This window comes from Anomalospiza imberbis, chromosome Z (genome assembly GCF_031753505.1).
Source record: "Anomalospiza imberbis isolate Cuckoo-Finch-1a 21T00152 chromosome Z, ASM3175350v1, whole genome shotgun sequence".
In the NCBI taxonomy this organism is placed as follows: Eukaryota; Metazoa; Chordata; class Aves; order Passeriformes; family Viduidae; genus Anomalospiza; species Anomalospiza imberbis.
In genome coordinates, this window is record NC_089721.1 from 48,539,031 (window position 1) to 48,557,314 (window position 18,284).

Here is an 18,284-nt window from a genome sequence, read left to right on the forward strand (position 1 = left end):
TTTTCAGGATTGTAAACATTGATCTCCTCCAGGAAAAGGCTGTCATTTAAGAAACCAGTGTTTCCTGTCCGTGCCAAGAACTTCAGGAGGATTCCCTTCTCTGACCCCAAGAAAACCACGGTATAGTTCTGATATGGCCCAGCAGCAGAGTCAACAGCAATTTTGGTCAGGCGATATCTAAAACAATAGAGCATTTTCACAGATAAATCACATAGATAATCACAGAATTGTCATATCTTTAATCACTTTCTTCACATCAGATAAATGTATGGTAGACTTCTAGCAACCATAAGACACATTTAAGCACTTTCCTACCTGACTTTAAACACAGACTGTACCAATTTGGCTCCCCAGATGTTGGGGGATTTTCATGTGTTTGCATGCCTACACATCCAATAGCCAGTAGAAGTGTCCAGAAGTTCAGAAAGCTGAAAGGGTGCTAGGAGCCCGAGGACGTTTAGGAATTATCCTTCCAAAAGCCTGGTGATTTCTTCAGACAGGGATAGAGAATCAGCACAGTGAACTGCTTTTAAAATTTCAAGCTCTGTCACATTAAAAGCAGCTGAGCTAAGTTCAACTTGTTTTGTCAGGAAAAGCTGTGTCAGTGCAAGAGTAAGACACTAGACAACATTTTACCCACTAAAAATAATCCCATGACCTCCACCAAGCAAGCTCAGCACTGAGGTGAAATCAAATCTTGGGGTGACACAATTTATTAAAACCAAGTATAGTGGTGGTTAATAGTAAGTAGTGGTATCAATTAGATGGCACTGCCTATCAAAGGGAAGCACTCTGTGGAGCTTGCTACTCTTGTCTTTGGTTGGAGGTATAGAACCTGACAGAAAAACCTGACATAAGATACATTACTGAAACAAGTCAGACCCTTCCAGAGCTAAGTGTCCAACACAATACTCTACCTTTGTTCAGAGGAAGAGAAGAAAATATGGTAAAAGTTAGTCACATTATTCTGTTCACTGCTGCAGGGTAGGTAAGTAGTATAATGACCACAGCAGAGAGTGGGAATGTATTTTGATAGGAAGGGGATGGTGTGTTTAACACTTGCTGATTTATGAGTCTTTGTTCAATCTGTTATTATTTTTTTCTTGTTGCCATAGAAAGGATGCAGATTATGTGATTATTTCTGCCCTATACACTTCTGCAAGCATCAAAGGTTACCAGTACATAACCTGACAGACATCTACATATCCTGTGAACATATCCTGGCAGATGTGTTTGTATCCTGTGTACGTATTCCTGAGCTGTCTGCTGATCCTTGCCTGAAGTTTTTACGGAGCTGTCTCAAACATTGACCCATAAGTCAAAAGGTGATTAAACTTTCCCCACACAGCATTTCCTACAACATCCGGTTTCAGCACAGCACGGTTGGAAAAGACTGAGGTCTTTCCTATCTTGAAAGCTCCTCAGGGAGTTCTGCAGCAGCTGCTCAGCTCTGCCACCATTTCTAGCTGGACTCATGCCCAGGACACCAAGGACATGTACAGAGTTGGAGGGTATTTGAAGCAAGGCTATTAGCACAACTTGACAGCTACCACTTGGTGCACGTACCTGACCATTGTTCTCAGGAACCAGGGTCGGTTGACAATGGAAGGTACAGCGTCGTCCATCAGTGGATGTGTTTTGATGAAGTTCAGAGTATCATCTGGGAACTCATTAGATGTTACATATTTTTCTAATGATGTAGAGCCAGCACAGCAACCAGGCCTATATAAAACAAAAGAGCAAAGCCAGAAAACTTATTTGACATTGAGGGCAAGCTTCCTATTGTGATGAAGCTCTCACTGAAATATGATGTGCTTTACAGGAGTTTAACTTGGCAGAGGATCGATAAGTGTGGTGGACTTGTTCAGCACCTCAAAGGGAAGCCTAAAATCCTGCTCTGTCCTCCACTCAAAAGGACTTCATGTGTCACTGTCCTAGGGTGACGTTATGGTGCTTGTATCCCCAGTCGTGTGTTCTGTTTATGCCTGATATTATGTTCTGTGCCTTCAGGACTGACTCTGAAAAGTGAAGGTTTGTTTTGTCTTGTTATCAGCCAGCTCACCTAGCCCCATGGTCTGTGTCTAGGAGAGGCTAGGCTTGCTTGCTGGCTTGCTGGCTTGCTTGCTTTCGCTTTGCCCTTGCTTTTGCTTATTAGTTAGTTGAGCTAGGCAGTCCAATTTTACCCTGGACCGTTTTTTATCTTTCCCTTTCCTGAATACCATCTGAACCTGCTCCAGACTGGGACCTGGGAAACACCAAGAAACACCGAGAGCCTGCATTTTGTGATCTGCAGCTGCCTTCCCCAGCGCCGGAGACTGAGAACTGGGCGACCACTCCCAGGAGAGACTTTCTGAATTTGTCATCTCTTCAGAGCGGTGAAAGAGTTTTTTTTTTTTGTATTGGGGAGTGGTTTGCTTGTTAAATAAACAGGTTTTTTTCCACTTCTCTCTGAGGAAGGTCTTCCTGAACCAGGTGGGGGAGGGGCTGTGGGGGGGTGTGCTTTCTGGGGGCTCCTCCTGGAGGTTCTCTCCCAAATTTGCCCTAAACTAGGACAATCACTTATAAGCACAAAGTAATTTTTTCATCAGGACCACTACACACAGTTTTGTAATTTATCCATTCATATGGAATGTAATCACACCATGTGCACATTTAGCTTGATGCTTCCCAATGGAACAGGTGTTTTCTGATCTGTAACTTGCCTAGTTAAATTCTCTCTCCTGGATTAAAAGCAGTCCCTATAATACAGTAGAAAGTTAATTTTTTTTTTAATAGGTATGAAAGAATGCTACTTTTAGTCACATCTGATAGAAAACAGACTACTGAAGAAGACAAACAAAATAGCATCTATGTAAACATTGGTTTTACCCTTTGTTCAATTTGGATGAGATGATTTAAGAATCGTAGCTCATTAAGAACTTCCACTGAAAAGTTATCTGCCGTTCTTTAACAACTTAAATGCAAATCTGCTCATGCTATTTCTAAAATCTACCTGCTCCTAAGACATAGTGCAATCTTCTTGCCTGGACAGGCCATCTCTCAAAGAAGCAGCAAAATATTTTGCTTGTTAATACTGGGTAAGTAATTTTCTTCAATAAAAGGCCCATTTGATCCCATTTTCTAGAGCACTATGATTCTTCAAAACTTTCAGCCAGTGTGAGATGGGAAGATGAAAGATGGACCACTCACTCATAAACATATTGCATCATCCAATTTTCATCTACTCTGTTGTGAGTAAAGGCATTGACATCAAGAGTAATGTCAACTTGAACAAAATACAGGACTGGCCCTATCATCTGTGTTGCTCAGATTTAGATAAATATTCAAATATTAGGTAAATAAATCTTGTGTGGGAAGGTAGCATAGGACTCAAAGGAACTAGCTGTGTCAACAAGTCTGGTCCCACAAGAGCTGAGCAAGGAACATTACATGAAGACAATGTGTGCTCTTGCCACTTCATATCCAAAATACTTTAGCTGTATTGTAATTGCAGGTAGAACCAGCAACAGATGGAGAGAAGGAAAAATCAAGGGCATGACTGGTTTCCTAGGTCCTTTCAAGGGCATTGACCCATGAGGCAACATTCCCAGAGAACTTGAGGGAGCAGCCTGGCACCTTCTGGCACCGTGATGTCTACAGTTTCTGTGTATCTAATCTGGAGGCCTACTTACTGCTAAATCCTAATAGCATGATTGGATTAAATCTGTTTTAATCTCAAAACTAGTTTAGTCGAGTCAACATAAATCCGAGCAAACCTGCTGTCTGGCCAAACAGGGAAGCGACACCTTGGAATGGTTCTGGTAGTTTTCTGAGTAATGTTAGGATCAATGGGAGCAGTAATGTTTCTGCATCATACTGAAAAACCCAGATAAAAATTACCTTATTTCAAAGGTGCCTGTCATGTACATGAGCTAGAAGTAATGATAATTTCTACTAAGCAGATTGATTGCTAAATAGTATGTGAAACACTGTTCACAATTCGCTTCACATTATGTCCTTCAGGCTTAGAAAGAGCAATGTTATCCCATCTTTATCGTAGAAATTAGCCTGCTATTGGCTCATCCCAAATCCGTAATGCAACTTTCTGTTCTTTCCCACTAAAAGTGCTTTCTCCTTTTTCTTTTCCCCTTCCCTGCCAATATATCTCAGTAAGGTCCAAACAAATAACCTTGGAGTCATCATGCAGCCTTGGACTCCCAAGGCAGACCATTGTGTCAACAACTTGTTTGAAACACTGCAAAATGAAGAAGAAAATCCTGCAACACTGCTAGAAGCTGCATTACCATGGCTCAGACTGAAAACAGACACAGAATTTACCAGATTTTCCAGTCACCTCCAAGCTCTTCTCTTGAATGACAGCTTTAGAACACAGACAGTACAGTAATACTACACTTGTCAAATCCAAAACATGATAGGCCAAATTTGGATTAGGCAGAAGCTCAGTGTCCACCATGGAGCTTCATAAACTCATAGAATCTCATGAGCTGGAACTGACCCACCAAGATCACTGAAGTCCAGCTCCTGGCCCCACACCCTAAGTATCACACCATGTGCCATGATAGTGTTGTTCAAAAGCTTCTTGAGCTCTGTCAGACTGGTCCTGTGACCACTCCTCTGGGGAGCCCAAGTTCCAGTGCCCAATCATTTCCCTGGGTGAAGAACCTTTTCCTAATGTCCAACCTTGGGCCCTGTCACTGTCACCACAGGGAAGAGATCAGTGTCTGCCCTTCCTCTTCCCCTCATGAGGAAGCTGTAGATTGTGATGAGGTCTCCCTTCAGTCTCCTTTTCTCCAGGCAAGCCAAGTGGCCTCAGCTGCTCCTCACATGGTTTTCCCTCTAACCCCTTCATCATCTTTGTAGCCCTCCTTTGGATACTCCCAGAGCTTTATATTCTTCTTATACTGAGGTGTTCGGCACTGCACTGAGTACTTCAGAGGTTTTTTTCCTTTGAAATTATTTAAGATATCACAAGCAATGTAAAATATGCAATAAAGTGGTGAAGCTTAAGTGAGATAAATGAATTTGATTTATCTCTATGCATCTCAATATCTCACAGCAAAAGGTCATTGGTGTAAGTGAGTTAACAAGTGTCTGTCAACAGCAACTTGTTTGAAATGGTACTTGTAAGAAATATGAAGAATGTAGTAGAAGAGACGCATGCAAACAAGTGGAAGTGGGAAAAACAAATCATAGAAGGAGTGAGGCAAACTGTATCTCCAGTTTGGTGGAATGCTCTTTTTTGCTCTCCATAAATCATCCACTGTGACACTTAAACTGCATGTTAATCATAGAACAGCAAACTGCAGAACTGGTGCAGGCTTTGTAATGAGATATATCCATTACTGAACCAATTTGCAACAACTGTGTAACTCACACCACTCTTAAGTGATTATTCCAATCAAGTGGATCTGATGCTGGTCTGATATATATTACACAAATCTCATTTAAATGGAAAGATCTCTATTCCATATTTTAGATCCAAATTCAACTCAATTTTTACTTTACTGTTTCAACATGTATAATTGTATCTGCACCTTACAAGGCTGTTCAAATTATTAAAAAGCCTCTGTAGCCTGCATGAAGGAACACAACAGTATCACTATACATGAAACATACCTGGGCTTGGGCACTCGTTCATCAGGAACTGGTGTCCATATAGAGTCTCGAGACTTTTGTTCTTTGAATCTCCCAGTAAATACATTGGCAATGTCAAGCATGTCATAGGCGCAGACTGCAGAGCCAGGGATGCTGTGAAGTGACATTTCCCAGAAATTGTTACTTATTCTGCAGTTATGCATAAAACCTTGAGCAAAAAATATGCTCTACAGAAGCCTTACTTTACTCAATACTGAACTCTGAATCTGGAATTGACAGGAAAAGCCAGCCCCATGGAAAAGCATGAAAAACAATCAGCAGGCAGCTCCTGTCAAGAGAATTTTATTCAAAGCTTCTACAGAAATAAGTAATTGGAATAGTCTTGAAAAAGGGAAAGAATCGGTGAAACTCTGGCTATCACTGGCAATGCATGAGGAGTAATTGCCAGTCTCATTCAGAGCCCATTACTTGGAAATTTAAGGTCTTCTAAGTCATAACATCTCTCAGTACCAACTCCTGTAGTCCCTGCTATGCCTCAAAAAACACATTGCAGACAATTCAGAAGTTGGTTCTAATCAAACTGGAAGCGTGCTGCAATGTACCATTTACCTGGCTTTCACATCTAATTCATTCATGCTCATACAGCCTGATATCCACAAAATGTTCCTAATGAAAAGGACTTAACTATGCTCAGGAATTTTCTCCACTCAATTAAATGTAAAGCGCTTATAGAAGAAAATTTGATATTATTTTAAGATCATAGCATTGCAAATATCAACTTTTTGGATACTTGCATACAACTGCATAACAGCATTGTCCAAACAGAGTTAATTTACCTACATACTTTCTGAAAGGCTTACGTGTTGTTTACCATAATCAGTCACTTGGAAGCATGAAATATTCATTTATCACCTCTTTTTTTTATTATTCTGTACATGAACTACTGTATTTGTGTCTGACTCCCACCACTTGATTTTATTGGGTAAAATGGCATGAACCCAGCTGGGTGAGGCTTTCAATCCTGCTCTTAGCTAGTACGTTATTATACATCAAAGAAAAAATGTAGGAACTATAATATTGTTACAGAGGATTATGCTAAACTCCTACAGGTATATAAATTGATAGAAAAACAACCGTTTGAATAGTAAACAATTTCAAAATGCTTTTTACAGAAGAGAAACAATGAGCTGAGAGACAGTACAGTAGTTTTACTTTCAGCTCCACAGATTTATATTTTTATATGGAAGGAAATTTCAAAGCTCAATATTAATGTGATACTGCACAGCAGGAGTTTTAAATGGAGGCAGCCATATACATATGTTGATGTAAGAGATGGTCAAGGGTGTATTTGGCCACACAGAGGACCTCATCTTAAAAGACAGCTCAAGACTCACTCCAGCTAGAATATTTTGCACATTGCTGAATTAAGTCCTAAAGACAAAAAACCAACCATAAAATCTTGAGGTGTGTTATACACAGCTACAAGTGCTTAACACAGAACTACACATGGATGGAGGCATTGCTGTGGTCATAGAACTGCAACATCTTTTACTTGTGAAGGTGGCAGATTGCAGGTCTGTAGTATGATGCAGTGATAAGGATGGAGCACTGTGGGTCATAGCCAAGGGAGTCCAAGCCACCTCTGGACTACTGGACTACAACTCAACACTAGCTTTTACCCGAGTGACCTCTGACTAGATGGAGGAATCTTCCACTTCAGTCTAGAACGAAACTTTGTTCTAGAGACCAAAGGTATTTGTTTCAACTTTTCTTTAGTGGAGGAGGAATGAGAGATGTGTTTATGTGAGAAGTAGGTTTCATAGAGCTACAGAATCACAGAATATCCTGAACTGGAAGTGACTCACAAGGATCACTGAAATCCAAACCTCCTGCACAGGACATCCCAAGAATCATACCATGTGCTTGAGAGCTTTGTCCAGATGGTCCTTGATGTCTGTCAGGCTTGGTAACTTCCCTGGCAAGCCTGCTCCAGTGCCCAACCACCCTCTGAGTGAAGAACCTATTTTTTCTAATATCCAACCTGAACCTCTATGACTTAGGTTCCTTGAGTTCTCTTACAGGCCACCAGAGAGCAGAGATGGGTGCTTGCCCCTCCTCTTGACCTCAGAAGGAAGCTCTGAACTGCTGTGAGGTCTTCTCTCAGTCTCTTCTCCTCCAGGCTGAACAAGCCAAGTGGCCTTGTTCACTCCTCATATGGCTTCCCCTCAAGCCCTTCACCACCTTCATTGCTCTCCTTTGGATGGTCTCCGATACCTTTACGTCCTTCTAATATTGTGGTACCCAAAACTGCCCCCAACACTTGAGGTGAGGCTGCCCCAGTGCAGAGCAGAGTGGGACAATCCCTCCCTTGCCTGGCTGGCCATGCTGTCCCTGATGCCCTCCAGGACATGCTTGGCTCTCCTGGCTGCCAGGTCTGCTAATAAGCTATGTCCAAGAATATATGCCTTCCTGTCATTTTCCATGTCTGGCAAAACCTGTGGCCTACAAAATAGTATTTTGCTTTTTACACTAAGTACTCAGATTTTAAAATGCAAGACTTAAGGAAAAGAATTATTCATGACACACCACAGGAAATACTAGCAGAGTGGGAGGACAATCTCAATTTTGAGGTAATTGCAAGATACAGTCTATTTTCTGATGTCGAATCTCTATTTGTTCATCTGTTTTTATTAAGCCAGATTGCATGAAAAGAGATCATCTTAATTTGAGCTTGTATTCCCTATTGGTGGCATAATTATTCCATTGCAGTTCCTATTGTTTTGATGTCAAAAGCAGTGATTTTACATTACAGGCCCAGGCTTACTCTCATTTGAAATCAGTTCTGTGAATGACCTCTCTGAGGTCAGGCTTTGACAAGGGGTGGCAAGGGTACAGCGAATCTAAATTAATATCAACAATATAATTCCTCTTTTAGCTCAAATGTTACTCCGTGAAACCGCGATATATTTTTTAATTACAAATCTACTATTTTTTAACTTCTTTGGGAGTTCTCAATAATTAGATACAGTTACTCTTCTAATAACTTCCAGAGAAACACACTAAAATGTGTAACAGTAATAAAATCTCACAGATGAACTGATTCTTTTGGATAACCATGCAAACAATGAAATAGGTGTTCTGGGGACCCTCCTTCCCAGCCAGCAATACCTTGGTTCTCCCAGGAGAGTCAGGGGGCAGTAGGGTCAATGCAGGGTCAAGGATCAATGCAAGAGTCACCAAGCATGCATAAAACAAAAAGGAGATAACATGGTTCTTGGAGGTTTAGCTACAAACAGGACAGACACAGTCCTTTCTTTCCGAGGAGAAATATAGAAAAAAACAAAAAAGTTTTCTCTTTGAAATAATATTCTGCAAGTTACATGCTGCAACACTTCTCGGTAGCTGGTGTGAACTATTCTCTTGTAAAGAAAATTATGTCCAAGGAATGTGTCCAAATAGTAAATGGCTGAAAGCCACACTAAGTCATCAGTATGAAGTAAGCAGTACTAGGGTACCTTAAAATTGAACACAAACTATTGGTAAGTGCATGGTACGTAATAATTATGTTGTATGAATAATCACTTCTTGTGCTTGCATAAAGTAGAAAGGAACTGCAGTGAAAAGCAAAACATAAAGGAAATAGAAGGTAAAAGGTTATTTTGCTATTACCTATTATATGGAGTGGAGAATGTTGCTACAACAACATCCCGGCCATTGAAATGGATAACATCTGTAACTGACTGCAGTATGTTAAAGTAGAAGTGTGAGTCGCCAGGAACTGAGCAGTTCAACCGAGCCTTGAGAAAGGAAGTCCACTGTTTTTCCAGCACTCTCTGAGATCCTCCCATGTCATTTTTGCAAACCTGGGCCACCCTTGGGAAAACTACCTGGAAGGAATAGAGCAAAAATAATGGGGAATATTAAATGTTTGCTTGACCCAAAGTCTTCATTGGAATACTGCTTTTAAAACATTTGGAAAACACAGCAAGGTGCTTAATTTAATACTGCTTTTCTATAATCTATGATAAATAAGAAACAGAGAAAAATTAAGCTTTGGAACAGTGTGCTATGAAAGATAAGACTGTGGCATTTACTACACAGCCATAAATCCTTCAGGAGATCTGTTCTCAACCCATATAAAACTCATTTCCATACAGACTGCTAAGCTTTCTATGTCCCCAAACAAAAGCACATTTCATATTCACAATCCCTGCAACCCACACTGCTGCTCTGATTCTTGTGTTTTCAGCACTTAAAAACTATGCAAATCTTGCTGGGCTTTTATTCCTGCTCTCCACCTTTGTGACTGTGGTCAGCTTTTCTGACTGCTTAGTCAGACAGCTATTGTGAAATTAGCAAAAATGCAGAAAGTGTTTAATTATTCTTTGCAGAATGGCAGAACACAAAATTCGTACCCTTGTTTACTCAGCATCCTAATTCATATTTCTTACAAAAAATTTCTTCCTGCTTTGGAATCTGTTTTTAACAATTATCTACTGTGTTGAACAAACTACATTAGCCTTGTGCTTTCTATAATTTCAGAAATGAGACTCTAGCATACACCACCACTGTAAGAAACTACACATTTTCCTTTCAAGACAGTGCAATGTTTCACTCCAGCCAACCTTTTGGCTTGAGCAATAGGAATCTTCTCAAAATGCTGACCTTGTCATCATGATTTACGGTTCTCATTTCAAGGTCACTCGTAACTGCATTGGTCCAAGGATAGCATAAGTTTTCCTCCTCCTGAATCTGACAAAGTCATTCAAGGCAGTGTTTTTGCCCTTACCTTTCCCATGCTGCTGTACTCCACTGCTATTTCCCGGAAGAAGAAGTATATGTAATTGCCATAGTCAACTGCCTGAACAAAGTACGGCTCTAGAAAAAAACAGCAATCCAAGACACCTGATTAGGCACCACGTACAGGATACAGAATGCAAGGAGAAGCCAAATACATTCACACTTAATGTCTAGAGCTGAAATGTCTGTGCTTGACAAACTTGATCAGTTTTCAGAACAAACAAATCACTGCTACAGAAGAATCACTGTCTGGGGACAGGAGAGCTGGGAACAAGTCTGTACAACATCACTGCAGGGTAGTTAAGTCTCTGCCCCTAATATGTCTGCCCTGCATGGAGTAAGAGGAAAGGTAAACAGGCATTTATAACCGCATGCCTGAGGGGTCCAAGCAGTGCTCTTTATGGCATGCAGGCTGTGAGTTGAGGGAATAACAAACCACGTAACAGTTTCTGCCCAATCGTGTCTGTAGCAGTAAGCAAAGTGGGACGGCTAATGTTGACACCTGGCAAAGCATTTCTGCATGCAGAAAGAGACTTGAAAATATGGCTTTGCTCTCTGTTAAAATCACTCCAAATGCTAACAATTCTTAACACCTACATGAAGCTAAACAGCACAGTCCTTAACAATGAAGGCATTTAGAGCACAAAAATTGCCTAATTCAATGGCAGCAGTACAGTCCTTAAGAACTGTAACAGAAAGGCTTTGTGCAATATTACCATAATTTTAGTTTAATTAATGAATCTTAGCATTACAGGACAAACCTTCTATACTTCATAGAGCCTTGACTGTTACCTAACAGTGCTGTGGCAGGAATATTTTCAAACACAGGCCAAGAACACAGAGCCCTGCAAGCTCCAACTTTTCCATCCAACTGACATGAACTGGTGGATTTCAGCTCGGAAAGCTCATTGGAATACATGTTCTGATCTACCCAGCTCACAGCTTCTGTCAAATCTAGTAACTTGGGGTCAGGAGAAGAGTGAAAGAGATAAACAGATCAGAGTAAGCAAGAGATGTAATCTACTTCCTTCTTTCTGCCAGAAAGCATCGGTGAAATGAAATGACAAAGAGGTCTGTCAGAAATCCAAGACTCTCATTAGAGATGCTGGTTTTTTTGCCTTGTTGTTTATCTACCTTTCAACCACTTGGAGTCATGTTTAACTGTCCGCAAACTTGGGCTGTCTCCCAGGCTCCGGTATATGACCGCATCTATCGCAAGGAAGTCAGTCACTGTGGCAGAATACAGCTTTCCCTCTGGGAAGGAAGGAAAGAAGAAACAAGGTGGGAGGAGCATTAGAAATAGTACAATTGTTTCTTCTATCACCACTGAGATGAGAAGGGGAAACAAAACCATCACAGTCTCCTTAGGAACACTGAAGGAAGGAAAAAATCCAGCTAAGTAAATGGAACTGAGTACTGAACAAGCAACTCACTACTTTGCAAAATGGTTATTTCAGAGGCATGCTGTGGAAGAAAATAACCTCTTGGAATGATTCTTCTTCAGTTTAGGTATGTCATACTGAACTACTCTATCCAGTTACATGTCACTAATTCAATGCTCAGAAATTCTGCTTAGGTATATCAGCAAAACGAATATAACAGAACTGTTAGTTTTAACTGGGAGTGCAAACGAGACAGGGCTTGAAGACTGTCAGCTAATTGATTTTTATGAAAATTTCTCCCGTTGACAGCACTTCTGCTCTGCCAAAGATCACTAACAAAAAATTAAATAACATGCTGGGAGCCCTTCTGAAACAGGAATGAAAAGAGATGGAGGAGGATTGCCCACCAATATTTCTTTTCTAGCATGCATTTTCAGCATTTTCCATATGAAATATGCATTCCTCTCCCTTAAAGAACAGAGGACAAGTGATAAGAAAGGGCCTACAAAATGGCACCCTCAAGGACAACCAAAACATAAAAAACTATAAGGACATCTTTCCTCAACATGAGAAGAACTTTACACTGAGGGTGGCAGAGCACTGTAACAGCCTTTCCCTGGAGGTTGTGGAGTCTCCCTCTATGGAGGCATTCAAACCCCACCTAGACTCGTTCCTGTGTCACTTGCTGTAGGTGACCCTGCTTTGGCAGGGTGGGTTGGGCTGGATGATTTCCAGAGCTCCCTTCCAACCCTAGAAACTCTGTGAGTCTGTGAATTTCAGCTCCAGATTTAAAATTCAGACTGTTTTTTATTAGCAGTACTGTATACTTTGTTCTGACTCATGCAATTCTTGTCCTTATTTGGCTACTTAAGAATGATCATTTTTTCTTAGCAAAATGGAAAAAATATTTATTACATGTGCCCCCCTCCCCAATTTAAAATAGAATAAAAAGCTCAACTGTTTAGATATGGATGTCTGAACTCATGTTTATACAACTACACTCTTATTTTCTTTCCTGCCAAGTTCCTGTGACCAACTACAATTCGCACATATCAGCTGTAATACCTACAGGCTGCAAGAAGAGCCATACTCATGTAAGTGCATCCAACAAACTCAGATGACTCATATTAGTGCCCTAAACTGTTCTGAAACTGCTTTTCAACACACTCTGAAAGGTTAGCGTGGGTATCAATATGTAAGACACATATAACAGTGATTTTCTGAAGCTAGCAGATTTACGAGGCATATTCTACAAATATTTATTTGAACTGTATCATATTTATTCTGAATCACCATGAAGGAGTATGATCATTTCTAGAAATATTCTCTTTATTTTCAAATAATCCAAGAATTTCTTCAGTGACAAATCTGGAGTCATCTTTCTGAACTTCATCTGCATTCAAAGTGAATGTTTACAACAGACTGGACATAAACTCTTTCTCGGCCAGTACACTGAGAAAGACCCTTCTGAAAGGTCATTCAGGCTGCAGTAAGGATAGGGAGTCTGAGATACATGGGAAAAATATTTATTTGAAGGAATTTTTCTATTTCCATGCTTTATGAATTACTTGCTACAGTTAGAGAATATCTACAGTATGTTCCTGCCTGTGACTGTAATTAAGAAATCACATGCTACCACTATCATCATCACTATTCTTGTCACAAAAGGACCCATTTATTTGCACTATTAAAAAAAAAAAAATTGAAACAGGCTATAAAATCTTTCCTTGTGAGGCAGATGATGATACCTCAAACACTCAAACATGGTAGTGCTTAATAGAGCCCTTTGGCTATAGTCTTGTTTAAGAATGGCCGAAATGCTTGCACATTCCTAAATCTTCAGAGGAATAGCTTAGTTATTTCCATGTGAGCACCCAGGCTCTGTTTTATAGCATCACACCTGCAGAAGAGGACTCACATTATCATGGAGGATGTTTTTATTATTTTCACCACCTATCTAACAGCCAGATCTAAGAAAAGATCAGCAGGGTTCACACCAAGAGAAGTTCAATAAAGAAATAATTTAACTGGATTTCCAGAATACAATATACAAAAATACTACACAATCAACAGCCAAAATTAACACCATTTATATGATATCACTTTTTCTATTGTAGTAGAAATCAGAATTAACAATATTCTGCTGCATGCAGCATAAATCACCACTAGCCAATACACTTCTCTCCTTTTGTCTACAGCAGCTGTTGAGACTATAGTAAGATGTTTTCAGCTTAAAAAAAAAAAAAATTACCTGCCCTTTCCTTCTAGATCTAGAAAAGGGCATGCCACAGCCTTTTCTGTAACTTCCTTTTATTATGAATGTTAGCTTAGGCTTAGAGTTGTTAATGAGTATATCCTGCTTAATCTTAATTAAAGCTTACACAAGCCTGGACTTCCTTTGACGTTCACAGAAGCTGAATGCAGACAGAAATGGTTCCTCACACTGGCCATATTATCAAGAATACAGGAAATACTGAACTATTGATCCGGGAAACTGAGGCTTTATGCAATGTTGATGACCGTGAAGTTAATTTCAGATAAGAGAAGGCTTTTTTTCTTAGGGATTTCCTTATGCCCCCCCTTTTTAGTCATTATTTACTCCCTTAAACACCATTTAGATTTAGGCATTCTGGGCTCAAGCAAGAGGCACAGTGTTACACCAAGCCTGAGCTGCAGGACAGAAAGTAAAAAGTTTATCTCTGTCATTTTACCTGCAAACAATGCAACGCTGGCAAGCTTTGCATCATAGGGGCACCTGGCTATTCCACTGAGTTCCTCTTCCAGATAGTCCAAGGTATCCATCTGAAAAATCAAAGGGATCTCAAAGAGAGAAACAAAGAAACAAACCTCCTTACCCAGGATGAGGCTTATGACAGTGTTTCTTTTTCTGGGCAGAGAAGGCCCTTTCTCTAACTGTACTCCTGACCATGAAGTAAAAACTTGACAAAAATCATGGCATTAAATAAAATAAGCATGAGAAAAGTATGTCCAGTAAGTCAAGCATTCATTTGGAGCTAATAATTCTCACTCTGGCACATTTTACTAAAGTGCGCAGTCTATATTTTATCTGCACACAAGTTTCATTTTGAACTGTAGAAGGCTATGTGGTCTGTGGTTCTGGCAAGGCTCCAAAATTTATCCTTGCCAGTGACCCAACAGAAGCACTCTTATACACAGAAAACACTGCAAACCACAGCATTTAGAAGAAACAACACTAGAACAATTATCTCTGTGTACATTTTTCTCCCCCAAGTCCAGAGGTCCTTCTGCTCTAGTCTCAACAGTGGTGCTCTCTTCCTTGATTTGCATATTCAGAAAGATGCTCTTCAAGTTTTACTATACTGGTTGAATCTGTGTCACAGAGAATCCTCTTACCATCAGGAAAGAATTAATCTGTAAATTGTAATTGTAAATTCTGAGGCTTATATAGAACTCCTGGGAAATAAATTCACCCTGGCACTGATAATGACACAAATATACAGACTGACTTTACATGAAGTTCAAGAAGGTTTTGTGAGCTAAGGGAGAATTGTATACACCTCTTACCTATTTAAGATGCTTATACTACAATATTCTGGGAAGAACCTTTGTAGCATATTTAGGCAACTTGTCCAGCTCATACTGTATGGATCACATACAGTAAAGATTCACAGAGCATGAGAAATAACCCACACAGCACCATCAACTTAAATAAACTTTTAATTTGTATGTTACTCCAAGTCCTTTGGTGGATGATTTGTGATCATTCGTTTTCTGTCATGTATTCTTCCTGTCAAAATCCACTCTGAGGAAAGTTAGTTGTGTTTACTCAAGGGCTGAAAAGCATTTCATGTGATAGTGAGAGGAAATGAGTTAGAGTCCTGAGTAACTTTTTCTACACCAAGTTCCACATGCTGGGCTCATCCTCACAATCACTGGCATGCTTGAGGGACAGCCCTACTTTCTGTTTGGCACATGTTTAGTTCTCTCTCTGTACAATGAAGGAATACATGGAGGAAAAGCCAGGGCAGGTGTTGCAGAGGCCTTCTGAAGACTGCTAGAGGGATCACTATCCAGCCCTGCATCATGGGTGATGAAAACTCTGGAGTATGGATGGGGAGGCCATTTATATGCCTTACATCAGGGTGCCAAAGAAATCTGTAATCATATCTAAAAGACAACTTTCACACAAGGAGACTGGCTGAGATTTGTTAGTCTCATTAATGGCATTCAGAGATAAAAAATTACAAACTGTACTAGAAGACTACATACAGCCTGGTGATCAAGAAGCTTCATTGCATACTAGGAGCAGGTAAGGAAAGAAAAAATTAAAGAAACAGCTGTTAATAGAGTAGTTAACTGTACCTCACAGTTACCATGACACAGGCTTGTATTCTTACTCAAATTTGGTTCTTCCTCCACAGACTGGAAGAAAATAGTACCCTGCACTTCTCTCCTGTGTTTTCTAAACTGCAGCCATTATAGTGGCTAAATGAGGTAAAGCATCACCATACAAAAATCAAGACCACCAGTCACAGTGAATACCATTAGGGAAGTAGTTTTTCTGGATCTTAACATCTTTATTCTGCTTTTTTACAATAACTCTGAACTCAAAACCTGAATGACATTTGTGGTTTTGTCAGGAGCAGCATTAATAAAACTGAATTTTATTTTTCCAGAAAAAATATGAGAAATTACCTGTGGGACATAACAGTGCCTAGAAAAGCAGAGTCTGGATGTCAAATGCCTAAATAAATTAATTTCAAAGCTACTCCAGAGACATCCACTGTTGGGAGTTATATCAGAATGTAATGGTGAAAGCCTAAGAAAATGGGAAATGTTTCAATAAGTGGGTCCTATTGGAATGAATACTACTGAGATACACTATGCCAAAGGAATAAATTGGCTTCAGGGCATTAATGTCAAGTATGCAGGGACGAGCAGAGTTTCTACACTGCTCTAGATAATGTTTTGGCTTTGTGGGTCCCCAGCAAGTAATACATCACTGTCCTGCTGTACTGTTCCCTGCAGACATTTGCTGTTCCATCATTCCCACAGTACACAATGCCATAGGATCTCCACAGCATCCCTACCTGGGAGGCTCACAAGAAACTCATGTTTTGCTTGCCATGCCCCCAGGCATATTAAGAACTGGTTTTGTGATTGAGAACAGTAGAACAGAAATTTTAAAACATGCTGCTCAGAAGTAATCCCCAATATTAGTCTGTGACTTGATGTGAGTGTCAGTGACAAGCTGAGAAACTTTCTGAGGAGGGAATACACCCCCAAGCAGGGATCTGAAGGACTCTGCACCTATGGAGGGCAATGCAAAGTGGCAATATTCTTGATGTGCAGGAGTTGCAAAGAACTAGGTACTCAGTCTGAGATTTTCTCAGAAATTCAATCAGCATTGAACTTGGTAGCACTGAAACGAGTCAGGACAAATGTTTCAGAGTTAAATGGTGCAGAGCTGAAGGACAATCTCATGCTGCTGCCAACATAGTCACAATAAATCCAACCAATGGCAAAGCATAAGTGAAATTCTACAAACAGATTACATACCTTGTAGTTCCTGCAAGAAGGGTTGAATGCATTTGTTCCACAGATAAACAATGTATCCTCATTTCTTTTTAGGAGAACTTTAATAAAGTTATGACATTCATCCTGAAGAAAAATAATAAAAACTATTTCAACTACTGCATTTTGAGTATCTGTTTTCATCACCCACTGTGATACTCTGGCCTTATTTTGACTATGTTTAACTGACAATGAGCAATTTGTAATTAATTTATATTCTAGTGGTCTAAAAATTACAAAGAGCTAAAGATTTAGCATTCATATTGTAGCTCATAGTTTGCTGTTGTTGACAAAGGTGAATTCTGTTTGAAAACTGTTGCTTTCCTGAAGAGTGAAAAATGTGATTTTGTCACCTGTGCTGCTGTCAGACAGTGACATCACCACTACAATGTATTGGCATAAAGCTCCTCTAACTAGAAGGGGAAGTAGGTGTAAAGAATCAAAGAGTCAGCATCCAATTATGATAATACTTGTGCCAGTCATAGGTTACAGGAGGGTGAAACTGGTATGAGAAACAGTCCTTCTACAGCCCCACATTCATGTTTCTGATGCTGTACCTGAACTTCTCAGTAAATTCCCACAGGGGGATGGAGAGCAGCACTTGGTTTTTGTAGCAATGGTAAACCAAACTGGTACACTAAGCATTGTGACCTGCTCAATACCTTAAATATTTCAGGATATTGCTGTGGCTTCTGTCCTAATATTTTATCACATACAAAGTGAACTGTTTTTGCAAATTAAAGCCTTCAGTAAGTTGATGGAAAAAGCAATTACTGGTGAGAAGTGAATGGCACGATCCATTCCACATCACAGACAGCAGCCTGAAATAATAGTGATGCAACTAAACTAAAGTGGCAGTTGCAGAAGAAATGAAAATTTCTTACCTTATGTTTTCCCTTCATTCTGCACGTGTCTACATCAGCTTGTCTAGATTTCCATGTCAATTTCTGC

At 40.0% G+C, this 18,284-nt stretch overlaps 1 protein-coding gene across 4 annotated transcripts in view; it reads right to left on the reverse strand.

Annotated features, from left to right (window-relative positions):
- SEMA6A (semaphorin 6A) overlaps positions 1 to 18,284 on the reverse strand; it is a 128,986-nt gene that overhangs the window by 40,017 nt on the left and 70,685 nt on the right. For all 4 annotated transcript variants that reach the window (XM_068176438.1, XM_068176437.1, XM_068176435.1 and 1 more), the window contains exons 5-13: positions 18,218 to 18,280; positions 17,319 to 17,420; positions 14,489 to 14,579; positions 11,530 to 11,649; positions 10,385 to 10,473; positions 9,265 to 9,482; positions 5,617 to 5,748; positions 1,567 to 1,722; positions 1 to 177 (exon numbers count right to left, since the gene is read on the reverse strand). In XM_068176438.1, coding sequence (XP_068032539.1) covers positions 1 to 177; positions 1,567 to 1,722; positions 5,617 to 5,748; positions 9,265 to 9,482; positions 10,385 to 10,473; positions 11,530 to 11,649; positions 14,489 to 14,579; positions 17,319 to 17,420; positions 18,218 to 18,280 — 1,148 coding nt within the window. The remainder of the gene's footprint in view (positions 178 to 1,566; positions 1,723 to 5,616; positions 5,749 to 9,264; positions 9,483 to 10,384; positions 10,474 to 11,529; positions 11,650 to 14,488; positions 14,580 to 17,318; positions 17,421 to 18,217; positions 18,281 to 18,284) is intronic.